The following is an 18,975-nucleotide window of genomic DNA, read 5'->3' on the forward strand; positions in this document are numbered from 1 at the left end:
ATGCATAAATAAACAAATCTTTAAAAAAATAAAATAAATAAAAATACCAAAGTTTTATATATTACTTAGTACCCTGGACTACAAGAAGTTCTAGTTTTTAAAATTTAAAGCCAAAAATATGTACATCTTTAAAATTAACAAAACTTACTCTGGAAGGCATGTTAAAGTAGGTCTAATTAGAAATATTTAAGTAAAGATATGTTAAAGTTGGGTCTCCCTGGTGTTGCAAGGAGTTAAGAAGCAACTTATGAAGCTATCTGCAGCCACTGCAGCATGAGTTTGAGCCCTGGCCAGGGAGATACCCACATGGCACAGCAGACCTCGCCTGACTTGCCCGCTGCTCCCCTCAGCAGTGTATTTCAGTCAGTCTGCCTGTTCTGTTCCCCACTCTGTCTCTGGTGAATCAACCCTCTCACTCCCCACACCTCTGGCCTGTACCCCAGTTCTTGTATGCATAAATAAATAAATTTTAAAATATTTATATATGTATATATACTGACTGCATCTGTCCACAGCAATCACTTCAGAAATATAAAAACTAGATTAATATTTAACCATTGAGAAAAAAAAAAAAACATAGTGACGTACCAGCTGATTTTTTTCATTTGGAATTTAATGAGTGTACATCAAAATACTAGATAGTCATTTTACACTTAAGGAATAAAAATCTTTAAAAAAATACAAAGAGTGAAAGGATTTTAACCAAGTTTACATTTCTTTTTGCTATAACTTTTAACTACAATTCATCTCTTCATATCTTATTGCAATGTGCAAATGCATTTGCAGCACCCAGTACAATCGTGAAACTCAATTTAAGGAAGTACATTGTTAATAACGGTCCTCACAGGAAACTTTCTATTTAAAAACTCTATAGAGAATATAAACACCACATAACAATACAACTTAACCACCTTTTGTCATAGGAATCATCACCAAAGTTTTCTGGAAATGAATTTATATAAGAATTAAATATTTAAAAGATGAAATGTTCCTTATTTTAACTTTAGCAAGATCTTTCTTTTTCATTGTAAGAAACTTTAATAGTTTTAAAGCAAAAGTTGTTAGAGTCTAAATAGCTGAAACTGTACTCCTGAGTTCAAACTTACAGCTAAGTCTTTTGTAAATAATTCTCAATAAAATATCCTCCCTCCCCAACCCCCTGCCCCAAATCTTGTATTGTTTCTTACAAAACTTTGGTCAAGTAGAAATATATCCAATCAGATGTATATGCCATACAATAGCAAGAAAAGTAAAGCCCAACTAATGACTCCAGGTTTTAGAAATAGAAGGCAATTAAAATGTACTCAAAGTTACAATAAGAAAAGCTTTCACAGGGGCAATATTGAAACAGTCACAAATATTAAGAAAATACTTATCAAAGTACAAATGACTACAATGTTAAAATAGACAAAAACTACTATACAAGAGCCTCTTTCAAAATTAAAAATAAAGAACACAACACGAGTCAGGATTATCTTCCTGTTCTACTCATGAATTTTAGTCTCTATATTCATAAGGTTGGTTATGTTGACATCTAGTAGAGTTTCTTATGACATCTGATGAAGTCTCATTTCAACTTCAGAGGGTGGTTCTTTGCTGCAGAATCTCCAGATTTGGGTCACATCTTGGTCACTGTACAATTTCAAAGTAGTGCAATATCGCCATGATGTGCTGGGGCATAAAGACGTACCCCGTGTAGAGCGCCATCCCCACGATGGAAACCAGCATGGAGTCTGGGGTGTAGTTAAGGAAGCACTGTTTTTTTCAGTTCAAAACTAAATTCCAATTTTTTTCCAACTGTTTTATGTTGAAGTACCCATTCATTAAATGCTCTCTCATATCAAGTATTTATAAAGAATATAGTTAGAGTCACTAACATTGACAGTGCCTGGCACCATTCTAAGGGCTTTGTTGTTGTTATTTTATTTTTTAGTTCATTTTATCTCATCATTGCTTTGCAAGGTTGACACTGTTACTCCATTATACTCCAAAACATCAGACTGTTTAAAATTAAGCATAGAAAGTGACACCCTTCAATATAAGAAACAGGAATGTATAGGAATATAGTTGCTTTTAATAAAAAAAATTGTATTTAAAGGTATACCAACTTAAATAAGTATTAAGAATTATGATCTGAGAATTTTAGAATTATTTAGATTTAGGGGGGCCTCCCTGGTGGCACAAGGGATTAAGCACCGCACTATGAAGCATTCCACAGCCTCTGCAGCATGAGTTTGATCCCTGGCCAGACAGGGAGCAACCCACATGGCGAGGCAGACTCCACCTGTCTCGCCCGCTGTTCCCCCTCAGCAGTGTATTTCAGTCAGTCTGCCTGTTCTGTTCCCCACTCTGTCTCTGGTGAATCCTCTTACCCTCTGCATCTCTGGCCTGTACACCTGCTCTTGTATGTATAAATAAATCTTTTAAAAAAATAGATTTAGGATGTGGCTACAAGCATTTAACTTTGGAACAAACAAAGCTAAAATCAATCATATACGAGTGACACATAAGCTGACAGCACCTGCTACTACTAAACGTTTATCATTATTATCACTAAACATTCCAATAACTTCAAATAAAAGCCATCTTGATAACCTAAACGATGAGCGTCCTGTACTGTGTTCCTTTCTTCTCATTCCAAAAAGGAACCGAAATGATATATCTATCAACAAGGGGCCCTCCTCAGAGGCCATAAAACATACTGCCAAGAGAAATTATGTGAAATCGGGCCTCCCTGGTGGTGCAGCGGTTGAGCGCTGGGTTGCGCAGCGGTTGAGTGCTGGGTTGCAAAGCTGCCCGCAGCCTCTGCAGCGTCAGTTCGATCCCCAGCTGCTCCCGGCCACCAGAGGAGGGTCCCACATGGCGCGCAGACCTCTCCTGCCGCCCGCTGCTCCCCTCAGCAGTGTACTTCGGTCCTTCTGCCTGCTCTGCTCCCCGCTCTGGTGAATTCTCTCACCCTCCCGCGCTTCTGACTGTACCCAGTACTTGTATAAATAAATAAATAAATCTTTAATAAATAAATAAATATTTTTTTAAAAAAAGAAATTATGTGATATCTACAGACTTTTCATCTTGCTGAATCATGTCGACATGCTAAGAGGAATAGCAGCTACTGCACCAAGGCCGTGTTTTATTCATCCTTTCATTCATGTTCTCGTCTCTCCCTGCTGTCTTTCATGCCTTTAGCTCTACATACTACGAGTTCTGTAATACCTTACATTCTTGTATGAGAAAATAGGGTTTAGATAAACAATGTGCATGCTGCCAGTTAATATTTTTGTTTAGTTAACAAAACTCTTTCATATATTATCTTGCTTAACCCATACAGCTTTCCTGTAAAATGTTTACTATGATCATTACTCTTCAGAGGAGGAAAAAAAACAATGAGTGACTTATCCTAGACCATACAAGATGCTATTTTCAGAGCCAGGGTTCAGGTGAAGCAATCTAACTCAAACCCTAAACTCATTCTACTCATCTAATAAACATGGGGGAAAGTCTCCCATGATCGTTTTTAATTCCCTTTGTAAGCTTCCTTAATCCAGTTATGTCAAAAAACAATGTAATTTTTTTTTAAAGATTTATTTATTTATTTATACAAGCACTGGGTACAGTCAGAAGAGAGAATTCACCAGAGCCGGGAACAGAACAGACAGACTGACGAAATACACTGCCGAGGGGAGCGGCGAGCACAGCAGGAGAGGTCTGTGTGTCATGTGGGACACTCGCCTGTGGTCGGGGATCAAACCAGCACTGCAGAGGCTGCAGGCAGCTTCACAGTCCAGCGCTCAACCACTGAGCCACCAAGGGAGGCCCCAATGTAATTTTTTTTAAAGCACACATCATTGGGACTCCCTGGTGGCACAAGGGGTTAAGCACCGCACTTTGAAGCAATCCACAGACTCTGCAGCACGAATTTGATCCCTGGCTGGCCAGGGAGTGGCCCACATGGTGCAGCAGATCTCTCCTGACTCACTCACTGCTCCCCTCAGCAGTGTATTTCAGTCAGTCTGCCTGTTCTGTTCCCCATTCTGTCTCTGGTGAGTCCTCTCACCCCCTGTATCTCTGACCTGTGCCCCAGCTCTTGTATGCACAAATAAGTAAATCTTAAAATAAATAAATAAATAAAGTACACATCATTGCTCTCATTCTCATCACCCACACAACCACCTGACTCTTACGTTCTCCAGGTCACAGACAAGACTCACAGGTCACCAATGACCTCCTAGCAAGTTGACACTATTTTAGTCCTTCTTCACAACTCTTTCCATGCTCTCTGAGGCCTAACCCTCTCCGATCTACAGAGCTAAGCCCTGACTGATCTTAACCAATTAGTAATCCCCTTGTCTTTATAACAAGGCTCACCCTCAAAACTGATCAACCAGTTCAAAGTTTATTACTTCTGCCAGGAATTCAGGAATAGAGAATATTCTCTTTCTCTTTCTAGAATATGCAGTTCACTGCTGCAATGCTGGAATCATCAGTGTCCAGTGATCCAGCAGAATCACAAGCTTCAGAACAAAGATGACACGTGGAGGTGGTAGAAGAAAAATAATCACAGAAAAATGGAGACAGAACCCTGATCAAATCACCTGAATCCCACCTTTTCAATTAATTTTCAAAACATAAAACAATAAATTCCCTTTATTCTTAAACCAATTTGAGTTAGATGTTCTTTGTTACTTGCAGCTGAATGCATTCTAAGTGATGAAATGGTCTTCCAGTGCTCTCTCTTGGGCTCCACTCACCCATTACAGAAGCAAACAATCACTTAATGTTGCTGAGCTGGCACTGACTTCCACACTGCAGACAAATGTTTTCTACAACTTACTGAACACTTCCACTGATGACTTCACACAGGCACTTTAAATTCAAGAGAACCAAAGCTGAATTAACTTTTGCAAAAAGTACCCCCATGAGCCTTAGTTTTCAACTACTTTTTTTTATGCAATATAAGAACTGGGGTACAGGCCAGAGGTGCAGGGGGTGAGAGGATTCACCAGAGACAGAGTGAGGAAGAGAACAGGCAGATTGAAATACACTGATGAGTGGTGCAGCGCGAGAGCCAGGAGAGGTCTGCTGCGCCATGTGGGTAGCTCCCTGGCTGGCCGGGGATAGAACCTGTGCTGCAGAGGCAGCAGATAGTTTCACAATGCTGTGCTGAACCCCTTGCACCACCAGGGAGGCCCAAGTATCAACTATTTTAAAAGTAGTTGGTATAGGGCCTCCCCGGTGGCGCAGCGGTTGAGCACTGAGTTTCGAAGCTGCCCGTGGCCTCTGCGGCGCCGGTTCGATCCCCGGCTGCTCCCCGGCCACCAGAGGAGGGTCCCACATGGCGCACAGACCTCTCCTGCCGCCCGCTGCTCCCCTCAGCAGTGTACTTTGGTCCTTCTGCCTGCTCTGCTCCCCGCTCTGGCTCTGGTGAATTCTCTCACCCTCTGGCTTATACCCCAGTTCTTTTATGAATAAATAAATAAATATAAATAAATCTTTAAAAAAAAACAAGGAAGAACTTGAGTTAGGCATCTTGGGACTACTTTACTAGTAAATAAACAGGAAGTTTTGCCTCTCAGAAACAAACAAATTTCAAGAGTTCTCGTCAAGATAAACAGAAAATTATCAAAAGTCACTTGAGCCTAGATGCAAATGCTAATTTATAAGCTGCTCAGGAAACAAACAAACAAAAAAAAAAAAACACAACACCTTAGCCACTTTGCCATAGCTTGACTTTTATGTTGCTGTGATCCCACTTCTCCGAACTATTTCCAGGATCACAAAATTAAACAAACCTAGAAAAGGAAGTATTCTATATATTTAAAGTTCAAAATTATTGCCAAAAATCACCTGAAAGATCTCAACCACTCAATTATAAGAGAATATTTAAAACAGACTCAAGTATACAGTGACACTGCACTAAGTGCACAAGCTGACAATGAGATGTGAGAACATTCTATCAGTCGTAACAATAGCCTTGCAAAAAAAGGCACTTTTATAACTTTCTACAAATGCAATTTAGGCAATTTTAGCCATGTAGGTGAAATTGAAAAGTAGAACACTGCTTGGCACCACTTAAAATGGTAGCTTTACTGATACTTTTAGGCACTAGTTCCCCACCACCCCCCACCTGCCAATTTTGCCTTATTTATCTTTCTTGGTGTCTGTAACCAAATTTATCCCTGAGGCCCAGGAGAGGGGATCAGGGCCCATGAGTCACAGTGTTATTGTAGCAGCCTTTTGGGCCCATGTCTGCCATGGGTGGGGCAGGCACCGAATTTGACACAGCTGCACAGACAGTGGTTTTACTGTGACTTATGTAAGATTAAGCAACATGTGACCTTCAGCCCCTCAGAAGTGTTCTCACAGAGATAAACATTTATCACGTGGAATACACCAACTAAAATCTGCCATCTGTTACTTGAGTGGATTTCTCAATCTCTCATATATTTTAACATATGTTGCAAAGTTTAAAGTGTCCCTGACAGACCACGCAAGAAAGGGGCATCAGGAACACCACAGCATCTGAGACCTAGGTATGAGTTGTGACTCTGCCAACCCATGGTTGTGTCAAAAGGTCTCCTCCACAGTCTCTACCTGTAAATTGGGGACACATGTCACCTACCTTTCAGGCTTTATGTGAGAATTTGAAATCAAATCTATTCTGCAACAAAAGCAATATAATCTGTAATCAATTTTTCTTTCAGGTTTGGGCACTTAACATCATGATGCAGACGTACAGTTGGGGACTGTGGGCTACTCATGAGTTATTCATTTGTAGCAAAATCTTAGGACTTCACAATCTGTTTGGACCAATGTTTCTTCTCCATAAAATGAGGTCACTTCCAGCATTATCATTTTAAGATCCCACTTCCTTAGAGAGAGCAGTCAAGTACCACCCCTTCAATCATCCTTAGCATAAGCTTCTATTGCTTGCACACACATGTGCATGTGAAAACACACACACAAAAAAACATAATCATCGTATATAATGCAGATCTATTAGGAGGCAATGTTAGGGGGAAAGGATGTCCTGAGCTAATCCCAAACAGGCTTTGTGGACTCCACTGCCCACTCCAGACCAAAGCCATCAGGACATTGGGAAAGACAAATCCCGTCACCACCATAGGGAAGGTGACTGGGACCTGAGGGTGGAGTTAACAGCCAGGTTGGGTATAAAAACCAAACACGTGGGCCTTGGGGTCGCTCGCTCTGTCACTTGCCTCCTGGCTTCACGGCTCCTGGCTTGCAGCCAGCTCTCAGAGTGCCATTTGAGATTCCAGATCGGTGGATCGGGTAGGACGCATTTGAAACTTTGTCTCCCATTTTTCTCCCTGAGCTGTACATTTCCTCATTTGCCCTTCCCTTGTAAATAAACCTTTTATTAACCTTTCGTGTGTGCACCCCGTTTTGTATCGGGGCTGCCCTATAACAGCAATACATAAATGATAGAGTAATCTACTTATCAAGCTCTTACTGTTGTATATATAAGTATCAGTAGCTATATACACACTAATCATCTATATTTAGAGAAGCTGCCATGATTCAAGAAATATAGTTAGTGAAATCTAGAATAAACCAAAAAAAAGTCTCAACAACTGAAAGACAGGCTTTTGTGCTGTGTTTATAACTGTCTCTATCACTGAATTTTAAGTACTTGCGATTGTACCTCAGCTGCTCCTTTGCTTCCAGCTATAGCACATTGCTAGATAAGGCAGAGGCTCCATAAATATTCAAGAACTGAGCAGATAATGTGCCAGGATATGTGCAAGCGCTAAATGAATAATCAGAGGTTATTTATAATCTGGACATATTGTAAATACTGCAATAGGTTCAATCAATTTAAAAATGAATCAGTGTGAAACTATGTATCTGAATGTTATTTACTGATTCTTTAAACAGGACCCCAACTTATGAGCTGCTAAGTTTCCAGTGACTATAGAAAAAAAAAGGAATTTTTGTCCCTACAAGGGCTCTTCCCTCCCCATTTCCCAGCAACTTTAAAATTCCAACAAAGACAGGAAATGCTTTAAAGATCAGTACAGTACATCAGAAGCAAAACCATAGTAACAAACATTTCCCGTCCCAACCAGTAACTCCACACTATCACTGCCTACCTTAGCAACCTAGCCACAAGACTTAGGAGAAATCACTAAGTTTTTCACAGAGAAAAGGCCAGGAGACTTTTAGTCGAGTGAGTATGCATTATACCTCTTCACGAATATAAATAATTTTATAGCTTAAAATCTCTAATTGCACTGGTCCCATGAAGAAACAGTAAAAAAAAAGAAAGAAAAAGTCAAAAGGTCATCAAAAACAATTCATTTTCCTGTAAGTCAAAATCCTTTCGTAAACTTAATTCTAAAATGACACTTTTTTTTCTTAGATAAAATGGAAAAAAGAAAATAAGGCATTTAACAAAATATTTCCATGGGCTGTTTGGTGAAAAGCAACCAAAGCCTTAACTGAAAGCACTGCTGGCTACTAAAGGAAACTCCAAAAAGGAAATCTTCCTAACTACTGTGGTTCCTTTCCCTTAATCGCCCCCCCCCCAATTGGAAACCATCACCAAGAGAAATGTTAAGAAAGTTAACTTTTAACAAATATATCAACTACGTCCTGATACTTTTTAGTTGCCTTAACATTTAATTAAATTAAAAGTGGAAGATGTCAATACTATTACAGTACTATGTGTTAGCAAATTTGACATTCTAGGATCATATTAAAGGATATCACACCAGCATCAGAAATTAATGTTTAGCAAAGCAAAACCTATTCTGTGAACTTTCTGTAGTGTGTTGATTTATATATATCTAAGCATGGAAATTGATTTTAGATATGTCAACTGAAAACTAACCCAAACAAAAAAGTATGCTTCTGACACCAGCTATGATCAGTTCAGTTCTGAACTGAAATCCTGGAAATGGTTTATGGCTCTGAGTCCCAAAATACCAGGCGATGAGGGGCTGTATATATTAATTACAAATTCTACTAATTTTATGAAGATTTTAAGTCCCAGCATCAAGACAGAAAATAAAATTCCCAGTCTTCTCTGATATATTATCTGTTCTGTCATGATATGTTTCTGGAACATCAGTTAGCCCCCAATATGACTAGTATGGCATGGGGAACTATATGGCTTCATATGGAATTTTTCATAAATTAGAAGAACCAGATTTGTGGGAAAAGAATTATAACCTTCAGCAAGAAACAATCCTCAGCTCAGCTGCTACACAGGCAGGTGCTCTTTTAGTTCTATTTTAAGAAAACTAAAAATTAGCATCTGCTCATGGACTCCCCCTCCAGAGAGGTGCAGGGGCTGCATGGCTCTCTGTGGGTGGCTGGTTACACTGCCTTCTGCCCCTCCTCCCTGAAACCCATCCCATCTGCAAGACTTCAGCACCTACCACTAGCATTTCTAGTCAACTTTGTCGTTGCATTTGTTGTAATGGCTCCTAAGGCAGCCAACAGTCAGCCAACCTAAGCTATCCAAGTCATCCCAAGATGCCATTATTCTTTTATTTTTGTTTGCTTGCTTACTAAATTGCATGGGGTTTTGAGTGGTCTGCTTCAAATGCTATTTTCCCTTAAGTCTTATTATTTGGGGATTTGTCAGGAATGCACTGAATGTGTAATGGCCAAAATTCTGCTTTCATAATTATTAATTACTATCTTTCTGTCATTCCATAACTACAGTTTTTTTTTTAGATTTATTTATTATGTTTGTTTGTTTGTTTGTTTGTTTATATAAGCACTGGGTACAGTCAGAAGCACGGGAGGGTGAGAGAATTCACCAGAGCCAGAGTGGAAAGCAGAACAGACTGACGAAGTACACTACTGAGGGGAGAAGCAGGAGGCAGGTCTGCACATCATGTGGGACCCTCGCCCAGAGGCCAGGGATCGAACCGGTGCTGCAGAGGCTGCAGGCAGCTTCGCAACCCAGTGCTCAATGGCTGTGCCACCAAGGAGGCCCCCATAACTACAATTTTTAAGCATTATAATTTATAGCTATAAATGTGCTATTAAGTAGATCTTCTAAAACACAATTTTAATCATTAAATTTCAGCTTTGGAAGTTTTTTTTTAATAGGAAGAATTTCCCTTATCTTTATTCCTAAATACCACAAATATTACAACTCAAGCCTGCGCAATGGGAAGCGTCAAGAGTTTTTAAGAATATGAAGCAGTGGAGACAGGAACTATAATCACCTCTACTGAAAAATCAAGTGTATCACATGCTGAAACACAGTAGAATCTCTGTGTGTTCTGCCCTCAGTGTCATCAATCTGCCACGACTTTCCGGCCCTTCATCTTCCACATTTTTTGAAAGCTATTAAAATTATAAAGGGCCCCCCTGGTGGCGCAAAGAGTTGGAACACAGCCTATGAGGCTGTCCACAGTCACTGGGGTACCAGTTTGATCCCCAGCCAGGGAGGAGACCCACATGACACAGCAGACCTCTCCTGTCCCACCTGCTGCTCCCCTCAGCAGTGTCTTTCAGTCAATCTGCCTGTTCTGTTCCCCACTCTGTCTCTGGTGAATCCTCTCACCTCCCCCTACACCTCTGGCCTGTACCCCAGTTCTTGGATGCATAAATAAATCTTTATTGAAAAATAAAAAAATAGGGACTCCCCAGTGGCGCAGTGGGTCGTGCGCAGCCCTGTGAAGCTGACTGCAGCTTCTGCAGCGCAGGTTTGATTCCCGGCCAGCCAGGGAGATTCCCACAAGGCGTGGTGGACCTCTCCTGTCGCGCCCACTGTTCCCCTCAGCAGTGCTTTCAGTCCGTCTGCCTGTTCTGCTCCCTGCTCTGTTGCTAATGAAACCTCTCACTCTCCCACACCTCCAGCCTGTACCCCAGCTATTGTATAAAATTAAAAAAAAAAAAATCTTAAAAAAAATCAAAAAATAAAATTACAAAAGTTGCAACTAATTATAATAACCTAAAGAAGACAGATAAGGGATAGTTAACATTCTCGCCATAGTAGTATAAAACCATAGCAGTATAAAACAGGTTAAAGCAGCTGTCTTCAAATACAGCAGAGAAGCCCCAGAAGTACAAGACACCCCACAGAACATGGATATCAGGGGAATCAGCTTGCAGATCTTTCGTTTCCACCATCCCATACTCTGTCTCTTCTGAAGTTGACCAGAGAATTGTTAGTTCTCCTTCCCATCCCCCTACAATTTCATTTCTCCTGTTTTACTTCCTGGATCTAACAATTGTGCATCCCCAGGGTATAAAGTAACTTCTGAGACAGCAAACATAGAGATAATAACTAACTCAGGTTACACTTTATTTCATTCTGTTAACTAATTCCTGGCACAGGTCCAAGCCCCATCTAATAACTCAAATTCAGAAACAAGACACTTTTCCAACCTATCAGAACTGTGCCCATGAGGGAGGTAAGAAGGGCTGTTCTGTCATTGACAGGTATTGACCAGAAAATTTACTATCACTGTTCACAAGAACATCCATAGGGTAGGCTTTGAGAAGATGCACCTCAGCACTTCAAGAGACCCAGAAATTTGCCATAAAGGACATAATTCAGTTGACACCAGGCTCAACAAAGCTGCCTGGGCGAAAGGAGTAAGAAATGTCCCATACTGCATCCATGTGCACTAGTCCAGAAAACGTAGAGCATGAAGAGTCACCAAATAAGCTCTCTACATTGGTGACCTTTCTACATTGGTGTGTACCCTGCCACACTATCAAAAATTTACAATGTGGCTGAGAAATAACTGCTGGTTGGGCCTCCCTGGTGGTGCAAGGGGTTGAGACGCAGCAGCCTATGAAACTGTCCGCAGCCTCTGCAGCACGAGTTTTGATGCCCTGGCTGGCCGGAGAGGAACTGAAATGTCACAGCAGACCTCTCCTGTCTCGCCCGCTGCTCCCCTCAGCAGTGTACTTTGGACAGTCTGCCTGTTCTGTTCCCCTCTCTGTCTCTGGTGGGTCCTCTCACCCCCCACACCTCAGGCCTGTACCCCAGCTGTTGTATGCATAGATAAATAGATCTTTTAAAAACAAAAAGAAAGAAGTAACTGCTCCTTGCTCAAAGTATAAAAACACAAAAAAAGGAAATGAGATAAGAGAGAAGGTATTTACATAATCTTTTTAACAGAAAGCTGCATTGAGCTTCTCGTGACAGAAATTAAGCCTGATTTTGCCTATTTGGCCCCAGAATGATGACTGGCTCTGCCAATCAGGTTATGAGATGAATTTTTTGCTATGAGAAAAATTAAGAGTTTTAAGGCTTTAACAAAATTATACAATATAACAAAATGATATATTTTGTTACAATATAACAAAATTATACAATATAACAAAATACATGTATAAAAAGCAAGGAATTAAATCCTTTGTAACTGTCTAAAAATACTAAGAAGTATTCCAAATGTGATTTAAATAGCTAAGAGGATATACAGTAAATAATTTTTATTCTTTTAGGGATTCACACACACACACACACACACACACAATCTTCCCATTAGATGAATGAAAGTACTAATATATCAGTTGCAGTTAGTTAATGCCTACCTTTTCTTTTCCTCCCTAGTAGTGAAAAGCTATATTCAGTTCTACAAATGGAAGATCAAAAGAAAATGACATAAAATGCAAAAAAAAAAAGTATCATTGGAAAGAATTTCTTTTCTATTTAAGTTTGAAGACAATGAAAAATATTTCAAGGTTATTCCAAAGGCACATTTTGCTTGAAAGTATTTTGACAAGATCTTTCTGAAAGGCATTACGCTGACTTACTAAGAATATTTTCCCATAAGTAACTTTCTCTGATGTTGAGAATTTTGCCTAATTATCTGATCATATGCTAATTTTTACTGGAATTCTATGTAAAGACTCATATGATTCTAGGAGCCTCCCTGGTGGTGCTAGGGATTAAGTCTCAGTACTATCAAGCTATCACCAATCACTACAGCATGAGTTTAATCGCCGGCCAGGGAGCTAAGCCATGTGGTGAAGCAGACCTCTCCTGTCTCGCCAGCTGCTCCCCACAGCAGTGTATTTCCGTAGACCTGCCTGTTCTGCTCCCCACTCTGTCTCTGCTGAATCCTCGCACTCCCTGCACCTCTGGCCTATACCCCAGTTCTTGTATGCATAAAGAAATAAAATAATTTTTTTTAAAGACTCATAATTCTACATAAACATAAACAGTTCTTAAAGTGAGGTGCCCATTAATAGAAAAGTTTCAGTAAAAGACTGGTGAATTTGATTTTTAATAATTTCCACACTGACCAGCTCAGAGGAAGTTCTGCCAAAGACAAGAGATAGAGAGCCATCTATAATACTTTTTGTACCTTTTGAGTCTTGAAACACAGAATGTATAATCTACTTTTTATTTCTAATTTTAGAAGTTTTAGGGTCTCCCTCATGGCACAGGGGTTAAGATGCAACTTATGAACTTACCCACAGCCACAGTAGCATGAGTTCAATCCCGGGCCAAGGAGCTACCCACATGGCACAACAGACCTCTCCTGTCACATCCGCTGCTTCGCTCAGCAGTATATTTCAGTCAATCTGCCTGTTCTGTTCCACACTGTCTCTGGTGAATCCTCACACCCCACATACACACATACACACCTCTGGCCTGTACCCTAGTTCTTGTATGCATAAATAAATAAACCTTTAAAAAAAAGTTTTATTTTCTAAACTTTCAAATACTATAATTATTCTAGTTTGTTGAGATGCAAAGAAAAATCCATCTCAATTCTAACCTCTAAGCATTTGAAGACACTGCAAAAATCTAAGGAAATAAATTAGTTGTTAAAGAAAATAATGGACTGTTTAAAACTGTAATCATTTTAGGAGGCTTTTATAAAAGTATTGAGGTTTTTTTTTTCTTGACATGCTGACAAATATAAAAATCTAAATCTAATCTAAAAAATGTTTTTAGTTAATGCTTTTGTTTTCATTATCATCACAAGACTACGTCAATCCAAACACCTATTTCTTCTACCCTACCTCTTCTTACCACCTTTAATCTATTACAAACCCTGGAACCAGAGTAAACCTTTTCCAAATTAAATGAAAATCAGATTTGATTATCCCTCTCTTTAAACCTTCCAAGAGCATCTGGTTTCTATGAGTAAAAACCAGTCTTTACAGGACCTCCTGCACTGACCTCACTGCCTAATACTCATTCCCATGGACATGTGCCTCAGTGGTGGCCTTCACACATGCCAGGCAGGTCAGACCCAGGCACTTTGCACTGGCTGTTCACACTTTTAAAACTTTTGCTTAGGTTTCTGCCAAGCTAGTTCCCTTTTCTCCTTTATGTTTTACTGAAATACCCCTTCACATTGAAGTCCATCCAGATACCCTCTTTTAAAACACCTGCGCATTTAGGATTTGACCCTGATCTACTCTCCAGTTTTCCATAATGCTCACAGCCTAGCATACTATGTACTTCACTTGTTATGAAAGCATCTTTGTCTCATTGCTCACCCATACAGCACAAGACATAGACCAGCACCTGGCACATGGTACATTCAGAGCTGCTATTTGTTGATTTACAGTGATCCCAACCTACTTTTTTAACTTTACTGTCTTGTACTTCATTATACTACTTTGCTTTAAAGAATCCCTAATCCCATCAGTCAGACTGGAGTATTTGCCATCCCAGAAACCTGTTGAGCAAAATCCACAACTTCCCATCTGCTGGGAGGAGAAAACCACTTATATCGCCCTGAAAGTTCTCTGAGAACCCCCAGTAGGCTTACTGTGTCCTTCCTGCTACCCTTGAAACACCCAGTGCTTGGGAGTTTTTAAACTTGCTGTTCCTCCTGCTTGGAGTGCTTATTACCTTGGAATTCTCTCCCTCTACCTTACTTTCCTCTTCAACAACAATCTAGTAACACACACACACATATAAAAATATATATATTTTTACTTATTTGTACAGTGGCATAAGAACAAATACCTTATCTGATTTATTTGGTTATAGCCCCAGTATCCAGAATAGTACCTGGATAATTAGGAAGTACATGATAATTAGAGAATTCAACAAATGTACATATTTTACAAAAGAATTGACAGAGCAATGCAAATTCTGTTAAACTCTCCAAAATATATCAGAGAAGCTCTTCCAATCTACATAGTATTTTCTATTCCCTTAAATTTGAATTGTATCCAGGAACTGGACTCTGTTCATCAGAAACAGCCATGCTCTAAAGTTACTCTAAAAGTAGTCTTAAAGTAGTCTTTTATCATCTACAATTCTACTGCAATTGCTTTGAAATGACAATCAATATATAAACAAATGTTTCTCAAGCATTGTGGTTTAAAAACTTTTCCCTTGAAGAAACATGGACTGCCTCTTTCGGGGAGAATCTAATTCCTCACAGAAACTAAAACTGCCCACACTTTGCTTAAAATAGGACAAATGTCATGGAAACTTAAGACACCACAGAGATATAGCAAATATAATCCAGTGGTACAGAATAAAACTTCATTTTTTAATGAAAATAACAAGGCTAATGTAACTTTTAGTTATGCTTCAAGTTATTTTAACAAGATTATTTTTAATTTTTCCACCGCCCTGAACAGCATGATTACAATGTTACTCAATGAAGCATCAGAGGGAGGGCCTCACTGGCTACAAAATCTCATGGTTACAAAATCTGATCTTTTTCTTTTCCCCACTAGCTGCAATTAGGAAAAATCTGAAACATGTTAAAAACTTCTGTCCAAATGAAGCCAAATAGTTCTCAGTCTGTTACAGGTCTCCTACAGCATTCATTCTATAATCCTATTTAGCACATAGGTGATTCATTTTATTGTTACCTCTGTCTTAATGCAGGTGTCAAGGTCAAGTCCCTTTTTTGTGTGTGTAAACTATTAAGTCATGTCAGCACATGGAAAATGTTCAAATATGGTACCAAATATGGTACCAAGTATGGCAGAAGGTAGATAAGAGAAAAATTAGGATACAGTGCCTATCATGTAAAGTTTTACAAAAACATTATATTTTAGGCTTTCTAGCAGTGAAAACCTAAATAATTGCTTACAATATAATTTTAAAGAGAGTATGTCTTTCTAAAACTAGGTAACTGTCTGCATAATAGTTCTGATTGAAGCTTACTAATCATTAATGAATTTATGAAACTCAAACTACTTCACAATAATTAAGGGGGGGGTAGGAGAAGAAAGGGATCCAGATTTTTCTTTTAGTTCTTTCCTTCAAGCTAGAATAAAAATGCAGTTTTCAAACTGATGTTCCAAACTACAGGATAATTAAATGCCTGACTTTCAAACAACTCCTGAAGTTGAGTTGGAATAATATAAATACAATAGCTGATGCTAATTTAAGAACAGCTTATGTGAAATAACTGCATTTCTATCCTGGGTTAATTCAAAATATGAACTTAAGATTTTTCTGGGTTAATTCATTAATACGAAATTTAAGATTTTTCTTTTTACTTTAGTTACAATAGCCAAGATAGGGAAACAACCTAAGTGCCAAAAACAGATGAGCGGATCAAGAAATGCCGTACATATACACAATGGAGTATTACCCAATAATCAAAAAATAAATAAACTCATGCCATTTGCAGCAACAAAGAGTTGGGAGAGATAACACTGTAAAATAAATCAGAGGAGAAAATAAATACTGGGTGGTATCACTAATACATGGACTATAGAGAAACCAAACTTAGAACCAGATAAAGGCAACCTTAAAAGTTAATCCTTGAAAACTGACTGTAGACCTGAAGCATCCAAAAGCAGGAGGAGGTGGGGAGGAATAGGGAGAAGGAAGGAAGCACAATGGACTCTGGTGGTGGACTATAGGTGATGTGGTGGAGCTATCTGATGGGGAGAATCCTAATGTTATCGCAACTAAAATAATGCATTATTTTTAAAAATTCTTTTTAATCTTAGGCTTAAATCCACAGGATTCTACAGTACCATAAGCTGGTTGGGTGCCATTCTCAAGTTTTTTTTTTTAATTAAATCACTGTTATATAAATCAATGAGCAGTCAAAAATTTCAAAGGCAGAAATCTAGAAGCACTAAATTTCACGTCATAATTTATTTTTCCACCCCTCCCCCCAAAAATCAACACTTAGGTATTGATAGGACACTATTACTATTACAACACAAAGGAAAAATCTTAAGACAAATAACACTGTAGTAGTATTTATCCACATACCAATAAAAGTTCTTTGGTGGAACATTGCTTAAATTCACTTTTAAGATGAATTTAACTGAGTAAACAAGTATGTGCTGCTATATTTTAGTATACATTTTAGAAGGATGATCTCATGATCTTTAACCTATAGAACTTCGAACGATACTAAACTGCAGGTACAAATAAATGATCCGAGCATACTTTACAAACACGTTCTGTTTCCAACTTTGGTTGGAAACCAAAGTGCCAACTTTAGTGAGAAATGCCAACAATACTAAAAATAAATAAGTTTCCTTGTAAGCGCCTAAAATTCATCAGAAGTATTGAAACGAACAAAAAAACTCAGCTTTAAGTACAATCTTAATGCTAGTTCAATACAAATGAACACACTTATTAAAGCTGGCAGTGATATTACATAAATAATTCCATCAGAAGGCAACCTTGCAAAGTTGTTGTGAAGCTGTTCCAAACTAAACCACATTGAAAAGGAGACACCCTGTATGAAGTAAGCATGTTATGAGAAATGTGTTTCATATTGACCCCGACGTTTAATTTTAACGTTACATCTCATTATTAAAATTGTTCTCTGCAAGGGATATCCACAGAAACTAGTGGGGACACAAAAACCAGGGACCTAACTACATAACCTTGCGTTACTAACTGGGTATGTTACGCAAGGAAAATGTTTAACAGAATTGTTTGGTTTGTAGTAATTACTTAATAACAAGTATTCATTAGCTATCTATGAAAACATAGTTTCAAACACTATACAACCAATCACAAATTTCTTTTTGGGCTCGACTTCTACGGACAGTGCAAAGAATAAAACAACTGCCAGTCTTGAAAATCAAAAGATACGACTGCTTTTTAAAACTACTAAGAGTGTCAGAAACACAATTTTACAACATAATTAAAAGGCTGGTAAGCAGAGTAGCATTGTCTTTAGCACCAAAGTCAGCTAAATCACGGACAGTTAAAGGTCAAAGGCGTCCAAGCCGGCAGCGATTTGCTCCACTTACGCGATCCCAGCCTCGCAAAGACAGGCGCGGCCGAAGTGCTAGCGCGGACGCACCAGGTTAGACATACCCTCGGGGATTTCCTCCAGGAACAAAGCGACCTCGAATCTGAACATTTCTCCCCACCCCCAATGGCGCCCCCGTCCCCAGCCCTGGGAGCTCTGCCCGCAGCCCGAAGCCCTCCGCCACCCAGACCTCCGCGTGCCGGCCGAGCAAAGGCGAACCCGCGTGCGCACGCCTCCCGCGAAGCCGCCTCTCCATTCCCCGGCCCCCGCGGTGCTGGGCCCGGGGAGATGCGGCCCCGCGGCCAGCGCCCCCACCCCAGCCCCCGCGTCCGCGGCCTGGCAGGATACTGAACACAGTCCGCTCCCAGGGCTCCAGCATGTAGAGCGCCGTGACCAGCAGGTACTGGTAGTAGAACCAGGACATTTGCTTCCAGGCCCGCGCCAGCGCCATCCCCGCCACGCGACTCCCGTGCAGCAGCCGAACGTCAGCCTGTCGGGTCGGCCTCGGGTTCGCTTCCTAAAGCCCCCGGCCTCGGGGCCCGCCCGCCCGCCACCCTGCGCCCATTGGCCGGCCCGGCCCTGCGCGTCACCCACGGGCACGCCCAGCACCCCGCGCGCGCGCCCGGACGGCCGGACGCGAGCCCCGCCCGGACGGCGCTCATTGGCCGAGGCGCCGCCTCGCGTCGCTCCCGTCCCCCACCCGGTCCCCCCCGGCCGGGCCGCGCCCACGCTAACCAAAGAACGGTACCCGCGAGAGCGCCCAGGCGCGCCGCGCCCAGCCCCACCCGGCCGTTGGGGGCGGGGCGTTGGCGCCGGATGG

At 40.4% G+C, this 18,975-nt stretch overlaps 1 protein-coding gene across 1 annotated transcript; it reads right to left on the minus strand.

Moving 5' to 3' along the window:
- Window positions 1-1,629: 1,629 nt before the first annotated feature.
- Window positions 1,630-18,606, minus strand: SPTSSA (serine palmitoyltransferase small subunit A; the record flags this gene model as incomplete). The annotated part of the gene is made up of 2 exons (XM_084241176.1): window positions 1,630-1,733; window positions 18,504-18,606. The coding sequence occupies 2 exons, from the start codon at window positions 18,604-18,606 to the stop codon at window positions 1,630-1,632; spliced, it is 207 nt and encodes a 68-aa protein (XP_084097302.1).
- Window positions 18,607-18,975: the final 369 nt, after the last annotated feature.

Source organism: Talpa europaea, assembly GCF_964194135.1.
Source record: "Talpa europaea genome assembly, chromosome: 8".
Lineage (NCBI taxonomy): Eukaryota > Metazoa > Chordata > Mammalia > Eulipotyphla > Talpidae > Talpa > Talpa europaea.